We start from the raw sequence: 18,988 nt of genomic DNA, 5'->3' as shown, positions 1-18,988 counted from the left end.
GGCCACCACTGCAGGAAAGGAGAAGGTGGGCAGGCCGCTGTGAGGGGTGGGCCGGCCCTGGGGCTCGTGCCCCACAGGCGGGGCGGGGTCGGTACTCACTGATCTTGCAGGGAGGGGTCACTTCCAGACACTCCTTGTGTGCCCCGACGCCACACTTGGTGCAGAGGTAACCCTGGTAGAAAGTACCCCTGTGCCAGGGGAGGGCAGGAGGCGAGATGAGCCCCGACCCGCCTGGCCTTCCACCCTCCCGAGCAGCCAGCCCAGCCCCTGAGCCCCCAGGACCCCCGCCCAAACGCACAGCCTGGCACCGGCCCTCCCCTTGGACGGTCCGGGCCTGGCTCTGCAGCGCCTGTGACGGGCCCCCCGGGACAACCGCCTCCCCTCCCCGCTGGATCCCAGGCACCGCGGGCCGGCAGGGCTCACACAGACGGGCCACTCCCCCGGGTCTCTGGGGCCCAGCGCAGCGCTGGCCTCAAGGCGCTGGGCGCTGCGAATGCAGGACGGGGCAGTCCCAAGCGCCCTCGGGGGCCGGGAGCAGGGCGCCCACCTGAGGAACATGCGGCAGGCCTTGCAGTTGGTGGTCTTGTCGAACGTGTACATCTGGAAGCTATGGTGGTTGGCGTTGGCCTTGTCGGGCTTGATGTTTGACCTGGAGGGAGAGTGGGCGCCAGGTTCCCTGAGCCCCACTGACACGGGAACCCTGGAATCAGCCGGGGGTCAGGGGGCCAGGACGCAGGAGCCGGGCGCTGCCAGAACTCCCAGGCCTACCCGGGGACCCTGACGCCCCAGGGAGGGTGGGGGTCCAAGCAGAGGCTTTCGAGACGTTTCTGAGGGTGACGGTGAAGGGCTGTCTCTGGACAGGGCTTGGGTGTGGGCCGGGGCAATCCCTCGTCATGACTCAGCAAAGCCGCTAAGGATGTCACTGTGAGTGAGCCCGAGATGGAAAAATCTAAATGAATCGTGAGCTCACGATGGGTCCCCTCAAACAGTGCGGGGACTGCACCCATGTCTGCAATTCGCCAGAGCGAGCCCACCCCACCAGCAGACGGCTCCAGGGCAGGAAGCGGGGTGGGGGACAGGGGACAGTGTGTGGCAGAGAGCAGCCCAAGATGTGAACGCAGGAGCCCAGGTGTTTACCACGACGTTTTTGGATAAATACTTGAAGTTTTTCACAACAAAATATGGGAAGAAAATTACAAGCCCTGGAAGCCGCGGGGCCCACCGCCTGGCTGCCACCTTCTCCGATGTGCCCCACGTGGGACCCTGTTTGAGCCTCCCAATAACCCCAGAACCAGCATCGCCCTTCCACCAGGAGGGGAGGTGAGTGCACCTGCCTGGAGGCCCCAGGCCCAGCCCCCTGGCCTCAAGGTCGGATGTGACAGGGGACCCCCATGACCAGCTTTCTCTGTGGGGCAACTGGGGCTCCTCCTGGATTTCACAGAGAAACGGCTCCAGAGCTGTCCCCAGAGGTGACCATCCACAGCCTGGAAGGCCCCGAGGACCCAGGTCACCACGAGTCCTTCCGGCATCACGGCCGTTCCTGGCCACTCGCTGCCCAGCCACACAGGTGTGGGAGGCTGGGCTCTGGGGGGCAGACCCTCCAGCTGCTGGTAGATTAAGGATCAAGAATGCCACCCGGGGGAGGGGACTGGCTTCACCCAGGGCAACGGAGACAGGCTGAGCCTCGGGTCACTGGAAGGACCTCTCATCTGAGAAGCCCACGGGGGGCCGGCCACCCCCACGGCCCTGTCAGGGCGGACTCACATGGCCATCTCAAACTGCTCCATCCATTTCCTCTTCATGTCCTCTGTCTTGCAGAAAAACTGGAAGCCCTGCTTGCCTTGCAAGTGAATGAGATAGAAGCCGTAGGACCACTGCGGGGAGACGGGAGCACGCTTGGAACAGGCGCGGGCAGGCATGCACTCACACTCGTGCTGGGCTGCACACGCACACGCGTCTGTATGTACACGCTTACGTGTACATGCCCTCTAACGAGACGTCCCAGGGCCCCTCCAGGATGGCGGCCCAGCCGCTTCCACTCCCTAAACGTGATGCCAGGAAAACTCACTGGTCTGATGTAGAACAACAGAAAACAAACAAAAAAAAGGCAGAGGCAGCCATGGGCCATGGGAGCAAAGCTGGCGGAGCCTGCCCAGCCCTCGGCCACCACCACGCCCGGCCAGCGCTCAGGGCCTCCAGAGGGAATGAGGAAGAAGGGTTTGGAAAAATGAGCCCGTTTGTGTCAGAAAGCTAGAGGGGAAAGGAAAAGAGGGCAAGACAGAAAGAAGAAAGAGAAGACGGCAGAGAGGAGACAAAGGCCCCAGCTCTGAAAGCACCCGCCCTCAACCTCCAGGGACAGGGCCATCACTTCACGCCCTCAACTGCGGGCAGATCTGTGATCGCCAACGCATGTCGCCTCATAAGCCAGAGGCCGAGGCAAGGCCGAGGAGAATGCCACAAGCTTGCCTGGCTCAGGCCCACCCGGAGCCCCCAGACCCACTCCCGGAGCCCCCAGATACCACCCCCGGAGCATACAGATCCCACCCGGAGTCCCCAGACACCACCACTGGAGCCCCCAGACCCCACCCCCGGAGCCCCAAGATCCCACCCGGAGCCCCCAGACCCCACTCCCGGAGCCCCCAGACCCACCCCCAGAGCCCCAGATCCCACTCCCGGAGCCCCCAGACCCCACTCCTGGAGCCCCCAGATCCTACCCAGAGCCCCCAGACACCACTGCTGGAGCCCACTCCTGGAGCCCCCAGACCCCACTCCTGGAGCCCCCAGATCCCACCCAGAGCCCCCAGACCCCACTCCTGGAGTCCCCAGATCCCACCCAGAGCCCCCAGACCCTACTCCCAGAGCCCCCAGATCCCACCCAGAGCCCCCAGACCGCACCCCCAGAGCCCCCAGACCTCACTCCCGGAGCCCCCAGACCCCACTCCCGGAGCCCCCAGATCCAACTCCTGGAGCCCCTAGACCCCACTTCTGGAGCCCCCAGACCCACCCAGAGCCCCCAGACCCCACTCCCGGAGCCCCTAGACTCCACTCCCGGAGCCCCCAGGCCCCACTCCGGGCTCAGGGAAGAACTGTCAGCACCAGGCCTGGAGGCAGGAAGGCAGTGAGCAGCAGGGCGCCGGGAGCTTACCATCTTCCCATGAGACTAGGCAGCATGAGGAGAGGAAAGGAAAAGGGGAGATGAGGTCATCGAGGAGCCTGGCCCAGCCCCGCGTGGGCGACCACAGCCCAGGACACAGCCCACGCCAAGTGCCCCGGGCCGGGGCAGCCAGGGCAAGGCCCTCCTCCCAGAGGGGAAGGTGGCGGGCTGCACTCAGGGAGAGTAGCAGGCAGCATCCTCAGCCCTGAGCCTGGGAGGAGCTCCTGCTTTCTACCTGTCAGCTCGAGAGTCCAGGCTCTTTAGCACTTTGGTTCCCTGCACCCCACCCAGCCCAGGGCTGCACCTGCTAGGTGCTCAGCACTGAGTGCAGCAGTCATGGCCCCGCCCCCAGCAGTCATGGCCCCGCCCCCAGCAGTCATGGCCCCTCCCCAGCAGTCATGGCCCCACCTTTATCAGTCATGGCCCCTCTTCATCAGTCATGGCCCCGCCTTCATCCGTCATGGCCCCGCCCCCAGCAGTCATGGCCCCGCCTTCATCAGTCATGGCCCCTCCCCAGCAGTCATGGCTCCTCTTCATCAATCATGGCCCCGCCCCTAGCAGTCATGGCCCTGCCTTCATCCGTCATGGCTCCGCCCCCGTCAGTCATGGCCCCTCTTCATCAGTCATGGCCCCGCCCCTAGCAATCATGGCCACGCCCCCCAGCAGTCATGGCCCCGCCCCATCAGTCATGGCCCCTCTATATCAGCCATGGCCCCGCCCCCAGCAGTCACGGCCCCTCCTTCATCAGTCATGGCCCCTCTTCATCACTCATGGCCCCTCCCCATCAGTCATGGCCCCTCTTCATCACTCATAGCCCTGCCCCCAGCAGTCATGGCCCCCCCTCCTTCATCAGTCATGGCCCCACCCCCAGCAGTCATGGCCCCGCCTTCATCAGTCATGGCCCCGCCTTCATCAGTCATGGCTCCACCTTCATCAGTCATGGCCCCACCCCCAGGTGCCATGGCCCCGCCTTCATCAGTCATGGCCCCACCCCAGCAGTCATGGCCCTTCCTGCACCAGCCCACAGCCCCCTGGCTGGGCATCAGAGTCTGACAAGCCATAGCAAGACCCATTCAGCACCTTCCTCCAAAGAGGGAGGGCTGAGGAGGGGCAGGAGTGTCTCTTTGCTTCACCAGCACAGGGGCTGGAGCTAGGCTGCCAATATCTAAGGCTGGACTCCACCAGAGGCCTGGGGCAGGGCCCCCACTCAGCATGCTCACTGGGGAGCTGGGATCTGGATTTGGGGCCCCTGCCCCAACCCCAGGAAAGACTCAGACGAGAGGCCAGGAAGGTGCTGGGCCTGACAGAGCGGCTAGAGGCCAGCCCACCCACCAGACCACTCTTTGTCTGGCCACCCCATGACACCTCCCTCGGCAGGGGTCAGCGCCTGCCCCGGGCCCAGCCCCAGCCTTAGAAGACCCTCGGTCGCCCCAGGAAGCCAAAGGCCCACCTTCTTGACGTCCTTGTTGTTCATGGGGTCATCGGTCATCTTGTGGAAGAGCAGCTCTATGATCTCCTTCAGCTCGTAGCTGTAGCCCCTCCTCTTGCAGACGATGACCACCTTGTCAAACAGGAACAGGTACCTGCCCGGCAGCGCAGCCCAGGACCCATCAGCTCGGCCAGCGCCCTGGGCTCTGAGGTCCCGCGACAGCCACGGGTGCCTGGGTGGGCAGCGGGAGGGCTGTTCCCTCCCCGAGCCTGAGCCCGCCCCCCTGGCTAACTCTGACCCCTCAGCCAGGTCTCAGCTGCCCAGACACACCTCTTCCAGAAAGCCCACCTAGGCTCCTGCCCCCGGGGGCCCGAGGTGCTTCTGGGCCCCTCTGCCCCTCGAGCCGGCCCTCCTCCCAGCACTGGCCTCCGACGGTCACTCTCACTGACATGTCCATCGCCCAGCGGACTGGGAGCTCCTTGGGGGCAGGGCTGATATCTGCTGTGACCCTGGCCACGGTCCCAGGCCTGGGACACGGTAGGTGCGAGCGGAGGATGAACAGACCAGGGCCATGCCAGCTCACTGGGGGCTTTCCTGTGTCCCGCCCGGCACTCCCCACCATCCCTTCGGCAGAGAACTCTCACAGCCGCCCCTAGGAGCCTCCGGCTGGCCCCTAGCCCCATGCAGTGCCAGCCACGGGCAGGGCGGCCACTGGCCGTCTCCCTCACAGAGAAGGAAGGAGCAATTAGAATGGAGCCACCTGAAGCTGAATCCACAGGAGAAGCTGTTTCCAGACTCGCAAGGGCGCGGGGTGCCCCTGGGGCGGGGCGTCCGCTCACCTGTCTTGCTTGGTGTGGTTGACTATGGACCGGACCTTCAGCTCCCCGTCGATCTTCGGTCTCCCAAATTCCTCCAGTTTCACTTGCTGGGAAAGAAAGGAGATGGCCGTGAGCCCTGGAGCCAGAGCATGTTCCCTATGTGGAGAGAAACGCAGGTGGGCACGTGCCCGGGGCAGCCGTTTCCCACAGAAACGCCCCTCAAGGCGGGGGCCATGGGAGACCAGCCCTGCGGTTCCCGGCTGCTGCTGAGGATGGCGCGCGGAGGGGAGGGGAGGGAGGAGCCCGGCCTGGGGGCCCCCACTCTGGACTCCCCCCAGATCTGCGGCAACAAAGGGCGATTGATGGGGCGCTCACGGTAACAGGCTGCTGTTGTGTGGAGCCCGGGTGGAAACCTGGTGGGGAAAGCCAGATGCCCGACCCGGAGAAACCGAATTAAAAAGAGAACAAACAGCGCTTATCAGACAGACGGTGGGCGGGGCAGGGGGTCCTGCCTGGGGTTCATTTGCCATAGGAAGAGCCTCCGAGTCAAAACCCTCTCTCTGGTTTGCAGGGATTTCAGTTTCGCTTTCCGCCTGCTTTGTACCCATTTGCTCTGCTTTGATTCACAAAGACCGCTCTGGAGAGGTTCCCCTGAGCCCGTCGATGCGGACAGATAAAGGTGGGGACGTTGCCAAGTCCTCTGGGACAAGCTTGCCCAGCGTGACTATGCAGGCTCTCAGGATCTGCTTTCAGAGCTCTCTGTGTTTTCCAGAAGCTGCCAGAGCACGACTGAGCGTGCATCGTGGGGGCTTTCCTGGTGGCTCAGTGGTAAAGAATCCCCCTGCCCACGCAGGGGACAAGGCTTCGCTCCCTGGCCCGGGACGATCCCACATGCCTTGGAACAGCTAAGCCCATGTGCCACGACCACTGAGCCTGTGCTTCAGAGCCCAGGAATTGTAGCTGCTGCAGCCCTCGAGTCCTGGGGCCCACGTCCCAAACAAGAGAAGCCAGCCCGGTGAGAAACCCTGGCAGCCTAACTGGAGAGCAGCCCCCACTCGCCACAACCAGGGAAGGCCTGTGCAGCAACCAAGACCTACACAGCCAAAAACAAAAAGTAAATAAAATTTAGAAAAAAAAAGGTGCAGCACTGGGGTCACCCAGGGTGGGACCAACACCCTGATCAGTGACGCAGAGACCCCAGGTCTCATCTCCAAAGTGCGGCAAGAAAGGCACCAGCTCCACCGTCTCCGATGGGATCCAGAGGAAACCGCACACCTGCTCACCCGCTGTTTAATGTTTGCTATTAAATGAGCAAGAACTACCGGTACTTGTACAAAAGTAGTGCCCGTCCATCCATCGAGAACATCCGACGCTCAGAGGGGATGACCGACAGGCCAGGCCCCGCCAGGCACTGACACCGCCACCAGCAGCCTGGCACAGTTGCCCTTAACCCCCTCGGCCCTCTGACAGGACAGAAAAATCGGTCCAGTCATAATGCTGTCTGGCAACTTCTGTGTTCTCTGCAGGGTGACACGTGGTTTTCACATCCCATGTCTGCACGGGCAGTCCCGTCTGGGCTCTTCTGACCCTGGTGGGGTAGCTCAGGGATCTGCCCTAAACAGCGACTCCCCTAGACCCTGTAAGTGCGGGGACCAGGAGGTGAAAATGTGTGTAAACCAGAGGTTTGTGGCCAGGGTGATTCTGCACCCAGGGGCATCTGGTGCCGTCTGGAGGGGTGTGTGGCGGTCATCACTTGGGCCCCCAAAGGGCTACTGGCATCAAGTGGACAGGGACCAGGGGTGCAGCCCACCATCCTGTGACGCCCAGGACAGATGCCCCCACCACGAGCGGCCGTCTCTAGGTGTCAGCAGTGCCGAGATGGAGAAACCTCGGCTAAACATCCTGCAGACTGCGCGGAGCCAGCGCTCACGGACACGGCGGGGGGAACACCAGCCTGCTTCCCTCCCCGCAGGACAGCGTGCTTCACCCAGCGCCCGAGGCTGAGCCTCTGATGGACCCGGCGATCGGGTCCCGTGAGGTGTCACCCTGCTAGAGGCCAAGGTGGAGAGGAGAGTCCAGGGCAGCTCCCGGACAGGGTGACCAAACCCTCTCCACTGTCCCTCCCAGGGACCGCAGATGGGGGTGGCCAGGGGCCTGGACCAAAAGAAGCCACAGCCCCCTGGAAGCCACATCCTCCTCTTGGACCCAAGAGAGCCCCGGTCCAGGCCGGGCAGGGAGGGCGGGGCAGCACCAGCGTCCTTCCCCCCGGGCCCTGCCCCTCCGCCCGCGGCCACCTTGTGCACAGGGCACCCGGGCTGGACAGGGTGCACAGCCCGGCAGGTCAAGGTCAGACTCGGCTCCAGAAGCTGCTCCCCTCCCTCGGCAGGCAGCACGGGGCATGGCTGCCCCTGCCTCCACGGCCCCGACGGGCAGTGTGCGGTCACCCTTGTGCTTATTCAAATCAAGATTGTGAAAGTAATGTTTAGAAATTATATCTATATCTACAGAGAGAGAGAGACGGTCACAATTATCTCCACTCTTCGGGCAGTCAACTCACTTACCAAGTTTTCTATAGAGCTCTGAAATTCGCTGATTTTCTTCAGGGTCTCTTTGTCCCGTTTAACTTCATTTATGTACATGGCCAAGTCCTGGGACACAACAGAGGTGGGGAGGGGTTAACAGGCCCGTGCCGGGCACCGTCCGAGGGCCGGACGTTCCCGGAGCACCGTCCCCTGTCCCCAGAGGAGACTGGGCCTCCAAGTCATGTGGGGTGAGAGGCGTCATCCACTTGAGAAATAAGTAAGACAGGGAAGGTGCAGCCCATCGGCAGGCCGGGAAACCCCCCTCATAGACTAGAGTGGCTCCTTTCCATCCGTCAGTCGGCTCCCTTCTCGGTCCGAGTGGTAGAGAACAGCCAAGGAGACCTGGGCCAGCCCGCTCCTCGTGGAGCAAGGGCAGCCCTGGGCCCAGCCGTCCGCGCGCTGTGGCCTCCCAGCGGTCCCTGCCTGCCGCGCTCCAGCAGGCTGAGGGGGCAGGCACCCAGAGCCTGGGGTGGCGTCCGGGAGGTGGACGGTGGGTGGGTGGGGGGCGAGAGCCGGCTTCGGGCTCCCCTCCAGTGCCCCCTGCCCGTCCCCACGAGGGAGCCCACCGGCAGGGCAGATTCTGAGACCTGAAGGCAGGACGGTGAACTGTCCAGCCCCCGCGGCCTCCGCGGCCCACGGCCTGGACCGAGGCTTTCCAGTAGGACAGGCTGCTCAGAGGGCCTCCCGACACAGCGCCAAGCCGCTGGGCGCGGAAGCCAGCAAGGGGCGGGCCCCCCAGGAACATGGCTTTGTTAAGGACAGAGAACGCACAGGGCACAGCCCGGTGAGCAAGGCCAAGTCCAGCCTGAGCCAAAGCACAGGTGAGAAAGATGCAGACCGCGCGGGGGCCTGCCCGGAAGAGGCGGGTGTCAGGGGCCAGGCAGCCGCAGGCGGCGGGAGCCACGGGCTGGCTCTGAGTGGGCAGGGACTGAGCCGGGCTCTCCTTTCAGGGCGGAGCTGCTCAGCGGCTTCCGTGGATAGAGTGGGCAGGGGAGAGGCGGCGTGGCTGGGGTGGGGGGCATTTCAGAAGCGGCTGCCACAGGGCTGGACAGAGGGAACCACGGGGCCAGGAGCCCAGAACCGAGTCCGCTGCCTGGGTTCTGCTGACGGTGGCAGTGGACAGTCAGAGAGGCAGGAGGAAGGGGGTCCCGGGGGAGTCACCGCAGGCCGGGGGGTCGGCTACTGAAGAGAACCCAGACCCCACACACACACACATGGCCCCTCTGCTCTTGGTGGATCTCATCCACCATCCTGCCCCCTCCTCCATCTCCTGCCGTCCCAGGAAAACCTACGTCTCGGGTCACAGAGGTCAGGTCGTTTGTGAGCCCAGGTCCAGTCCAAGACGGCAGGCCCGGCCCGCAAAGCCCTGTCACCCAGCCTCCCCCCTGCCTCGGTGACCCACCTGCATGGCCTCCAGCGCTTCTTTGAGCTGCTGCCTCTCTGGCCGGTCGGTGGAATGGCTCAGAAGTTCCTGGAGCGCGGAGGGGAGTGGGTCACCACTCAGGGCCTGGGCCCGCCCTCCCTGACCCAGCACCCCGTGTAAACAGAGAGACAGCCCCCCGCCCCCGGACAAGGCCCCCCGCACCCTCCCCCAGGCTCTGGTCTGACTGCCCAGCTCCAGAATGGTGGCAAGTCCACCCCCAGGAGACACGTGGCTCTGAGCAAGCTGTTCCCAACTCTCGTGGGTAAAGAGAGGGACGTTAAGACAGCACTCCAGCCCGGCTCACCTTGAGGAGCAGGTGGTATTTGAGCACCCTCTGCATGGGCACTACCAACAGGTCCTGCAGCTTGAACTTCCCGTCCTGGACCTTCAGGGTGCATTCCTGGGTGTCGGGGGAGCAGCAAGTGGATTTAGAGCATCCTTGCTCAGGGATGCCAGACCCCAGCACCCCCATCCCCCAGCCTGGGGAGGAGGGCAGACCCAAGCCCTGAACTACCAGCCAGGGTGTCCAGTGGCTCTCTGGTCAGGCTCCCAGACACCCTCCCCACACCTGGTGTGTGCAGAGGGCAAGGGGCATGCTGCCTCTCACAGCCTCAGGAGTCTGCAGTGGCCACCTGGGGGTGGATTCTGAGCGACCCCTGGCCTGGGGTCTACCCAAGATGCTCAGGGGAGCCAGCTCACACTAAGTGGGGACCATCCTCAGGAATGAGGGCTTCCAGTGGTTGCCTGGATACATAGGGGCATCAGGCCTCTCCAAGGGGCATGTCACCCCCAACACTGCGGGAGAAAGGGGACATGCCACCAGGATTCACCCTGCAAACCATCCGAGCAGCCAGATACAACCCGGGAAGCCCCGTCTCTGTGAACCGCCTGCTGCCCCAAAGGGAGCAGGAGGCTGGACAGAAGCTCATGTGGCGGGCTCAAGGAGGGTGAGACTCGCAGGGTTGGGAGACTCCACGGCTCCCAGCAAACGTCCATCACCTGGGGCCCCCTCAGGATCCAAACAGACCAGGGTCAGGGATCAGTCGTAGCCCCCCGCTAAGCCAGATCTGGTCCTGAGGCCCTGCCGTTGCTGCACCCAGGGGACTCAGGCTGGGCCTGGGCCTGGGACGGTGACCGTCCCCTGCACACTCTCAACCCAAACAAAAGGCAAAGGAAAAAATACTCATCAGCCAAGAACATCTACAAACACGTCACATCACTGCCCCATCCCCACCTTTCCAGGAAACGGGCAAGAGGCCAGGGATGGGCAGAAACAGCCAGGGATGGATGGGGCCCAGGCGGGAAGCCCCCAGTACCTCAACTTTCTGTCTGAAGTCCTCCCTGCTGGCCAGGAGCTGGTTCAGTGTGTTCTGGGCGTGCTCCATGTGACTGCAGTACTCCCCGTAGATCAGGAGCCTGGGTGGTGGGCACACACACAGAGACACAGACACGCACACACACTTGGTTTGAGTCCGTTCTGCTTTCACGTCGAGCCGCAGCTCTCTCCCCCGACAGCTCCTCACGAGTTCTCTCCGTGAGGCTGTGTTCCGTCCCTTCCCTGCCCAGGAGAAGGGCTGCCAACCATGGGGAAAATGGGCACCCACCTTCCCCGAACCTTTCCACTTCAATGATTTGCTATTAAACTGAGAGTTTTCACATGAAACTTGATTAAGACCCATCATCTCTGGAAGCGATCAGGGGCTGGAGACCCAGAGATCTCTGTGCAACCTGTGCTGGTCTGTGGAGGCAGGGCCGCCCCTCATGGAGGGAAGCCTACGTGGGCAGCAAAAGCCCTGCCCACAGCCCAGCGGGCACTGCCCACGTTCCCGGGCACAGAGGCCCCCCTGCTCCTCAGCAGCCCCGACTCCCTCCCGGGCCTTGCAGACCTTCTCCTGAGCCCCCAGAGCCCAGAGTCCCCAAGCGGCCAGCCTTGGGGCGCCGCCTTACCTTCCGCGCTCCCCCGGCTCACTCAGCCCGAGGTCTTGGCGGACAAGGCGTGCGGACAGCAGGTCCCAGCCCTGCTCTCCTCACTGCCCACCCCGCACACCAGCCAGTACAGCTGCAGCCTTCTCCAGTCAGAAAACTTCTGTTCACCCATCAAAACCCTGCCTTACCACTTCCCGCTGTGTCCCCGCCCCTCCCCACCCCGTCCTCCAGCTCAGCGGGGCCAGGCAGAGCGCGCAGACAGGCGGGGAGCGGTGGGGAAGAGCCTGTCCCGTCTGGCGGGGTCCACAAAGAGACCGGGCCCCCCGCCCCCCCCAGCTCTGAGCTCCAGGGGCGGGCCTCACTCCTCCCCGCCGTGCCAGCATGCAGCCTGGAGCCCGGCTGGCACGGCCTGCACAAGGCTGTTACAGCCTCTGTGAATCGGTGACAAGTGAAATCTGACCACGGCCACTTACAGCATCGACCAGGGGACGCACCCACGCCCGCTCTCAGGCTCACTTACACACCACGTTTGGGCTCTGGGAGGTGACCAGACTCCTAAGGTCACCAGCAAGGGAGTGGCCGGATCCCACAGCAAATCCAGAACCCACGTGGCTGCCAAGCCCAGTCTCCCCAGCCCCGTGGGGAGGCCTCTTCTGAGTCCAGCGGCCAGCACTCCAGGGCCACCCCCACCCCCACCCAACTGCGGAGCAGAGCCGTGGCTGCACACACCCCCGCCTCCGGCCACAGCTGGCCCCGCTGAGACGGGAGGGGAACTACACAGGGACTCAGCTGACTGGCCAAGACGCCCTGTCCTGGGCAGGATAGTGGTCCCCAAGGGCACGTCCACCAGGGGCCTCAGGATGTGACCCTGGAAATAGGGTCTTTGCAGATGTAATCACGGCCCTCAGGGTCGCGTCTGATCACACCGGACTAGGGTGGGCCCTGCATCCAAGGACAAGGTCCTTAGAAGAAAGGGAAGGACCCAGAGACACAGAAAGAAGCCATGTGAGCGTGGAGAACAGACTGGGGGGTTGTGGCCACAAGCCAATGACATCCGGGGCCCCCTGGGTGCTGGAAGCCTCAGGGAGGCCCCTCCCCACAGCCTCCAGAGAGAGCAGGGCCCAGCAAGACCGGTTTTGGACACTAGCCTCCAGGCCTGAGAGAGAATTAAATTTCTGACGTGTTAAGCCTCCGAGTTTGTGGGAATTTGTGACAACAGCCCCAGGACACTCATGCTGACCCCTTTGCCCTCCATCCACACCACGGCAAGTCTGATCACCAGCCCCAGGCCAGACTCTCTGTGGGTGGTTTGACTCTCCCTTGAAAATCCAGAGAAACTGACAAGATGTTCTAAGTCTGTTGGAGGAAGTCGGTGAAGGAAGTGAAGTTGATGGGCCTTCATTTTAACCATAAAAAATCTACTGCTGTTGAGTAAAAGTATCTGAAACTTGGAAGCAAAGCAATGCAGGCAGCAAGGCCTTCATGGTTCAGGGTCTCACGGGGGTGCCCGGGAACAGCCAGGAAAGCGGCCCCAGACCTGGCCTGACGCACCCTTGCCGGACACCGCTCGGTCCACCATCTCCGTCAGGGCAGAAGCGACCCGGGGGACTCAGCGCTCTTGTCAGGGAGGAGATGGACTGGTTTGTATCTAAGGCGGCCGCCTCCGTCCTAACGTCTGTCCCCACTGACCGCGGCCAGAGTGCCAGACCGTCCTCTGAGCGAGCCCCGTCGTCCTTCCGGCCTCCCTTTGCTGAGCCGGTGGACGTTCGTCACCAGCTCCGAGCGGCTCTGCCCCGGGTTGTGTTCTTTAGCCCTGAACATTCGGCTGCAACCCCATAAAGGGAAGCATGCAGGCGTCTCCCAGGACTGATGGCCTCAGCCCACACGACCCCAAATGCTCAGGGCGCCGGGGCCTGGCTGCGGGACACGGGCCAAGCCCCACCCCTCTCCCGCCCTCAGCTCCCCCGCCTGGGAAGGGAGAGCTGGAGAGAGGCAGAAGGCTGGCCTCTCCAGCTGAGGGTCCAGGGCAGCCCTCCAGACGGGGCGGCCACGGGAGCCCCTGTGGGGGCTCTAGGAGGGTACGAGAGGGCTGTCCCCGTGCAGGACCTCCCAACCTCGGGCTTTGAGACGAGAGGGCCCCAGAGACCCTGCCCGGTGCAGGACCACCCAACCTCGGGCTTTAAGACGAGAGGTCCCCAGAGACCCTGCCCCAGTGAGTGGAGCTCACAGGCCGGCCACAGCACCATCCACCTAACACTAGAGCCAGCACAAGCCGCGGGGCCCAGAAGCCTTGCCCGCCCAGGACCCCTCTCCAGACACTCATGGAAACCCCTGGGGTCCTGAGTAGGGGGAACCTGCCTTTCTGAATGACATCCGCCTAGCAGCACTTGTGCAAAGCCCCACCAGCTCCCCGGGGCCCATCTGGCCCGAGCCTCTGACCCACCAGAAGTCGGGCTCTGGGCCGCCTTGGTCAGCCCCAGCAATAGATACAAACAGTCTGACTTTAATGCGAACCTCTCTGACTTTAAGGCTAAATGTCCCTCTGGGTGGGACACGTCTCTTTAGGCCCACATGGTTAACAGCAGCATCTGCCTTGTCTAAGGATCAAGGCCACGTTAATGGGAGTATAACCTCCAAACAGACGGAGGTGACTGTCCTCTGCCCCTTGGCACTGGTCATACCACACTCGGAGGCCACCCCATTGTTCATCCGTGTTGAGCAGCCAGGATCTTGCCCCTTGAGTTCCTCAGTGAATTTTCCTGCCCTCATCTAAAAAATTCTGAATCCCTCTCTCAGCCTACCAGATCCTGCAGACCCTGTGACTGCTCCTTAGAGAGCCGCCTCTTCACCCCCTTCATTCCTGCTCCCTTGGCCTCTCCCAGTTTCCAGAACAGGGCTCCCGCTCCCACCAGGGCCTTCCCTTCAGTTTCTGCTGCCCACACAGCCTCAGGGTTGATCCTCTCTCACCCAGGTCCTCAGGGGCCCCCACCATCGGCTCCAAGTCCCAGCCCCACGTCCCCCTCCCCCTGCTCTCGTGCAGCCCATAATAAGTCTCGTCTGTGGACTCATTCCCAGGGAGAGCTGAGCCAGCTATGTTCACCACGATATCCTTGGCCCAGAGTTTGGAAGCCACACACAGCAGGCACTCCATAAATGCTCAGATGCTGCACCCAGTAGGCACTCCATAAATGCTTGTGGTGTCGGTAAGTCAGTGAACATCAAGGCCATAGGGGCTGACTCAGAAATTGAAGGGACGTCCCAGAAAAGGTGGATGCTGGGATGGACACAGCGATTATACTCTGATGACACGCAGCCAGCCCCTCCCGCAACAAAAGGGCCTGGGTCCCGAGGCCTTGCAGGGGGTGACGGTCTGCAGAGCTCTTGGTACCAGGATACGCTCAGCTCACTGCCATTCTCCAAGGTGGAAAGATCCATCATGTCCCGAGGAGAGGAGGCCTGGGGGCGGGTCAGCCTGAGATCGTGCGTGGAGGGGGGCGCTAGGTCTTGCTCACAGATCAACTGGACTGCGGAAGCCAGGCAGCCGTGCACAGGGGATGAGGAGGGTCTCCGAGAGGGCACATCACCCATCTATGCCTCAGCCACCTGCCCTTGAGCTGGGTTAACAGGCCCAGAGTTCAGCTTCATCCACAGCCGCCCCTGCTCAGCCAAGGCACGGCACGAATGAGGCGCTGAGCCCGCCGTCTGGGCGAGGGTCAGGTCTGACAGCTCAAGTTCGCCAGTGGGGCACCGTGATGTGGGCTCACCTGGCACAGTGTCTTGCAGCCAGGTGAGGGGAGAACCTTGCTGGGGGCAGAGGGTGGGCTAGAGAGCCGGCCTGGCCCCGGCCTCCACCTGCGTGCCGTCACCCGGGCCAGCCAGCGTGCCCACACCTGCCGCTCCCCTCCCCTTGCACGTGCGTTTACACGGGCACTGCTGCTCTCTCGCGGCTCCCGGGAGCCCCCGACTCTTGGCCCCTGCGAGAGCAGGCTCGAGGACCCTTGCCCGTTCAGGGGGGCACAGCGCCTTGCCCGGAGCTGGATGGCACCTGGGGAGGCCCCTTCAGGGGTCCCAGGTGAAGGCGCGCTGCGGTGGCTCTGGGCAGGACGGTTACAAGCGGAGCTGAGGTTACCTGGCGGATGATGCAGGGGACCCTCCTGCAGAGAGGGTGACACGGACCCAGGGTCCCCACCAACCCCTGTGGGGCCTTCTACAGCTCTCGGGACCCCTCCTCAGACCCCAGGAATCGGTATCTTAACGAGCTCCCAGGTGACTTCAACGAGCAGCAAGGTCTAAGCACCGTGAAGACAAGACTCTGTGGGCTCCTCCTCCAAAGATTCCACAATACACAGAACGCGAAGCCCTGTCTCCTGGTGGATCTCCTGGTAGATCTCCTGGGATTTCAGTGGCTAAAACTGCTGTCTCCCAGGCCCCCGCAGGGCCGGCCTCTCGCGAGCCCCCTTCACTTCACCTGGCTTTGTCCTCGTCAGCATCTCGCCCTCGAGAGCCGGCGGCCGAGGTGCAAGGGAGAGAAGCAGGGGCCGAGATCTCTGCTGGGACGGCAGAGCCATCCTGACAGCTGCCCTCCGCACTCAGCCGGAAGCTTCCAGAATCCCGATTCCACGCGCCCCCACCCGCCGCCAGGCTCCAGCAGGCCATTCTCGAGAACAGAAGACCACCTCCACACCCCCTCCATCAGCGGGGGTGACAAAACAGAGGCTTAAAGCAAAGAATCAAACGGATTTAGAGGCCACACAGTAACGGTGTAATCTTTTTTTTTAAACAAGGCGCCTGCGCTGATTCCTAACGAGCTGTCACTCTCCCCCACCGACAGTCTGGATCCCAGACCAGGGCTGTCACTGAGGGCCACAGGGACTGCAGGTGACGCTGCTGTGCTGGAGGCTGGGGCCCTCTCTGCATCCAGACTCTAACTGCCTGGGTGGGACCCGGAAGGGAGAATCCGCCTCGGATTCTGACGAGGGCATCTACACCCCCTCGGCTCCGTGGACACTTGCCCCAGAGCTGCACACGCTCAGACGGGACCAGGGCACCCCTGGAAGGTCCAGTGCCCTGTGACTCTGGGCCCCGGAACCACCGTCTCCCCAAGTGCAGGGCTGAAGCTGGTTTACGCCAGGACGGCCATGCATCCACGCCCACAGCGGCTGCCTGCACCCAGCCCGGTCACCCGGGGTCGGCCCCTCTGCACGGCCGGCCGCCACTGCCTTCACTGGCTGGGGACCAGGCCTGGCCTCTGGTCACCCACACGGCACCAAGAGGCACAGATGCCATCCTTGCCCCAGACCAACCGATAAAGAAGTCCAGGCGTGGCGTCCTGGCAAGGAAGCAGGCATGTGTCCTCCACCCTGGGGGCCCGGAGCCCCTGAAGCCCCTCATTCAGGCCTGCAGGGGGTTGGGGGGTTGGATCTTGCAGCAGCAGCTGCCAAGGGCCACACCCACCAGGCTCAGAGCCAGAGTCCCCTGGCATCGGATCCTTGGGGGACCACAGCACAGCGGGAAACCCTGATGGCAAGAGGGTCCCTATCCACCCAGACCCCCAGGAACAGAGGTGAAGGGGCTGTTAGGGCACCCGTAAGGCCCCCTCCCATCCAGGATGGGAGGGCAGGCAGTTTCCTCAGTTTACAAGTGAGGACAGGGCGGAACCGGAGACGCCCCCCAGGCCCTGTCCACTCACCTCTCCTTGAAGTCCAGGAAGACCTTGGCCAGCGAGCTGCCGCCCGCCATCATGGACACGTCGATGGCCCTCAGGAAGCTGTGATGCACCTTAATCAGGTCCTGGGATGAAAAGCAACTGCGTGTGAGCAGGCTCAGAAGCCGGGGGTGGGGGGGTGGGTGCAGAGGCTCTGGTCAAGCTCTTTCGGGGCTGCTGCTTAAAGGACGGCCACGTGCGGGCCGGGCGCTGGGTGCGCCTCCCCGGATGCGAGCCACTGGACGGCTCTACAGCCAGCCACAGCCGTACCAGCCTGTCCAGACACACGATGGCCAACCCCAGGCAAGGCCTGGAGCCAGACCCAGCCAGCATCCTCGTGACCCACCCGCTGGGTGAGGGAGCAAAGGGGCTCACAGGCTCTGAGGCCTGAGTCTGTCCTCCACGGAAGTGGGGCCCAGCCCCGGGGAAGTGTGTCCACTCCAGAGCGGAGGGGTGGCCATCACCCTCTGTGTCCATGTTCAGACCCCACAAGGCAGCTAAGGGGCTTGGTCTGCCCAGAGAGGGGGAAGGGACAACATCCCTCCACTGCTAACCAAACCTCACCGGCCCTTGAGGACCTCCAGGGAGCAGCCCTCCAAGCCCCCTCAAGGTGGAGCCCGCCTGACTTCGGAGCGGGTCGGGACGGCGGGCCCCCCCACAGCAAGCCAGGGCGGACCCTCACCTCCAGGTTGATGAAGATGGCCGCCATGTCCGCCGGGCTGAGGACCAGCCTCAGGGGTGTCACGTAGTTCTGCAAGAGAGAAGCCCTCGCTGCCCCACGGCCCGGAGGATGCCTTCAAGGCCACGGTCGCTGGTGCAGGGGGCTCTACCGGCCTCAAGGGTCAAGTGTCCCCAGACGGGCTCTCCGCGGGGCGGCCACTCGGCTCGGCCCACAGCAGGGCTCTGCCTCCCAGAGAACGCGGGCTTTCTGGGGAGACCTGAGAGTCACTCTGCAGGGTGAGCCCAGTGTGGGGCCGGGCGGGGTCGGGCCTGGGAATCCGTGTGAGCGCCGGACCCCCACCCCTCCGTGGTGGGCAAAGCTCCACGGGGGGGGGGGGGGGTCCTTGCACATGGCGCTGGACTTCAACCCCAAGGCAACCAGGGCGGGCTTTGCTATCGCTGTCTGAGACATTTGGGGAAAGTGAGGTTCCCCCAGGCGGTGAGGGACATCACCCAAGGGTGCACGTGAGGAAGAAGACACGGCCGCGAGTCTCCCCCGACATCAGGTCCTGGGCCTCTGCCGAGTGTCCCCCCAGACCTGTCATCAGAAGGGCGCACTCCAGCCCCACCCGCCACAGGAGCAGGGCGCCCCCGCCCCAGGCTTTAGATGAGGCGCCCACATTGGGACCAGCCCCGGAGGCCCCCAGGGAACGGCCGGCCACCCTCCCCTCTCCCTGCCCTTCTCCCCCCGGGGTCCTGGCCACCTGGCCCTCTCCGCGGCCGCTGTGAGAGCAGGAGAAGGCTGTCCACCCGCACCCGTGGCCGCGGGATGGTTCCCCCCACCGTGCGGCGCCCCTCTCTGGGACTGCTTCCTCTCCTGAGACCTACCTGGGGGGCTGGGCAGGGTTACAAACACCATCATCCCCGAGGGCGAAGCATGCCCTGGCTGGGCAGGCCCCCCGTTCACCCCCGACGCACATCCTGGATGCGCTGTGCCTGCACCCCAGGGCTGGATTCCTGGGGTGGAGACGGGACCCAGCAGCCTGCAGGCTTTCTGCAGCAGAACTCGGGCTCCGTGCCCTCCAGGAGGAGGGCTCTGGGAGGAGCTGACCAGGGAGTCAGGACCGCTGGGGGCGGGGTGGGCAGACGAGGAGGCCAGGCTGGCCAGGACGCTGTGTCTACAGAAAGGCGAGTGGCCGGGGGCGCAGAAGGGCAGAACAGGAGGGCTGGGTGGGGCGGGAGGAGGGGAAAGTTCCGAAGTCTGGATCAGACCCGGGGCCAAGGGGCATCTC

The 18,988-nt window shown here is 63.7% G+C and overlaps 1 protein-coding gene across 4 annotated transcripts in view; it reads right to left on the bottom strand.

Moving 5' to 3' along the window:
* VAV2 (vav guanine nucleotide exchange factor 2) overlaps nucleotides 1-18,988 on the bottom strand; it is a 177,179-nt gene that overhangs the window by 17,211 nt on the left and 140,980 nt on the right. For all 4 annotated transcript variants that reach the window (XM_043916353.1, XM_043916354.1, XM_043916355.1 and 1 more), the window contains exons 7-17: nucleotides 17,719-17,787; nucleotides 17,022-17,122; nucleotides 10,723-10,822; nucleotides 9,711-9,806; nucleotides 9,386-9,454; nucleotides 7,963-8,049; nucleotides 5,423-5,508; nucleotides 4,605-4,737; nucleotides 1,765-1,874; nucleotides 548-649; nucleotides 100-188 (exon numbers count right to left, since the gene is read on the bottom strand). In XM_043916353.1, the coding sequence (XP_043772288.1) occupies nucleotides 100-188; nucleotides 548-649; nucleotides 1,765-1,874; nucleotides 4,605-4,737; nucleotides 5,423-5,508; nucleotides 7,963-8,049; nucleotides 9,386-9,454; nucleotides 9,711-9,806; nucleotides 10,723-10,822; nucleotides 17,022-17,122; nucleotides 17,719-17,787 (1,042 nt within the window). The remainder of the gene's footprint in view (nucleotides 1-99; nucleotides 189-547; nucleotides 650-1,764; nucleotides 1,875-4,604; nucleotides 4,738-5,422; nucleotides 5,509-7,962; nucleotides 8,050-9,385; nucleotides 9,455-9,710; nucleotides 9,807-10,722; nucleotides 10,823-17,021; nucleotides 17,123-17,718; nucleotides 17,788-18,988) is intronic.

The sequence above is a fragment of the Cervus elaphus genome, chromosome 11, assembly GCF_910594005.1.
Source record: "Cervus elaphus chromosome 11, mCerEla1.1, whole genome shotgun sequence".
Lineage (NCBI taxonomy): Eukaryota > Metazoa > Chordata > Mammalia > Artiodactyla > Cervidae > Cervus > Cervus elaphus.
The sequence above is the reverse complement of the archived record's forward strand: the minus strand, read 5'-3'. Positions and strand labels throughout refer to the sequence as shown.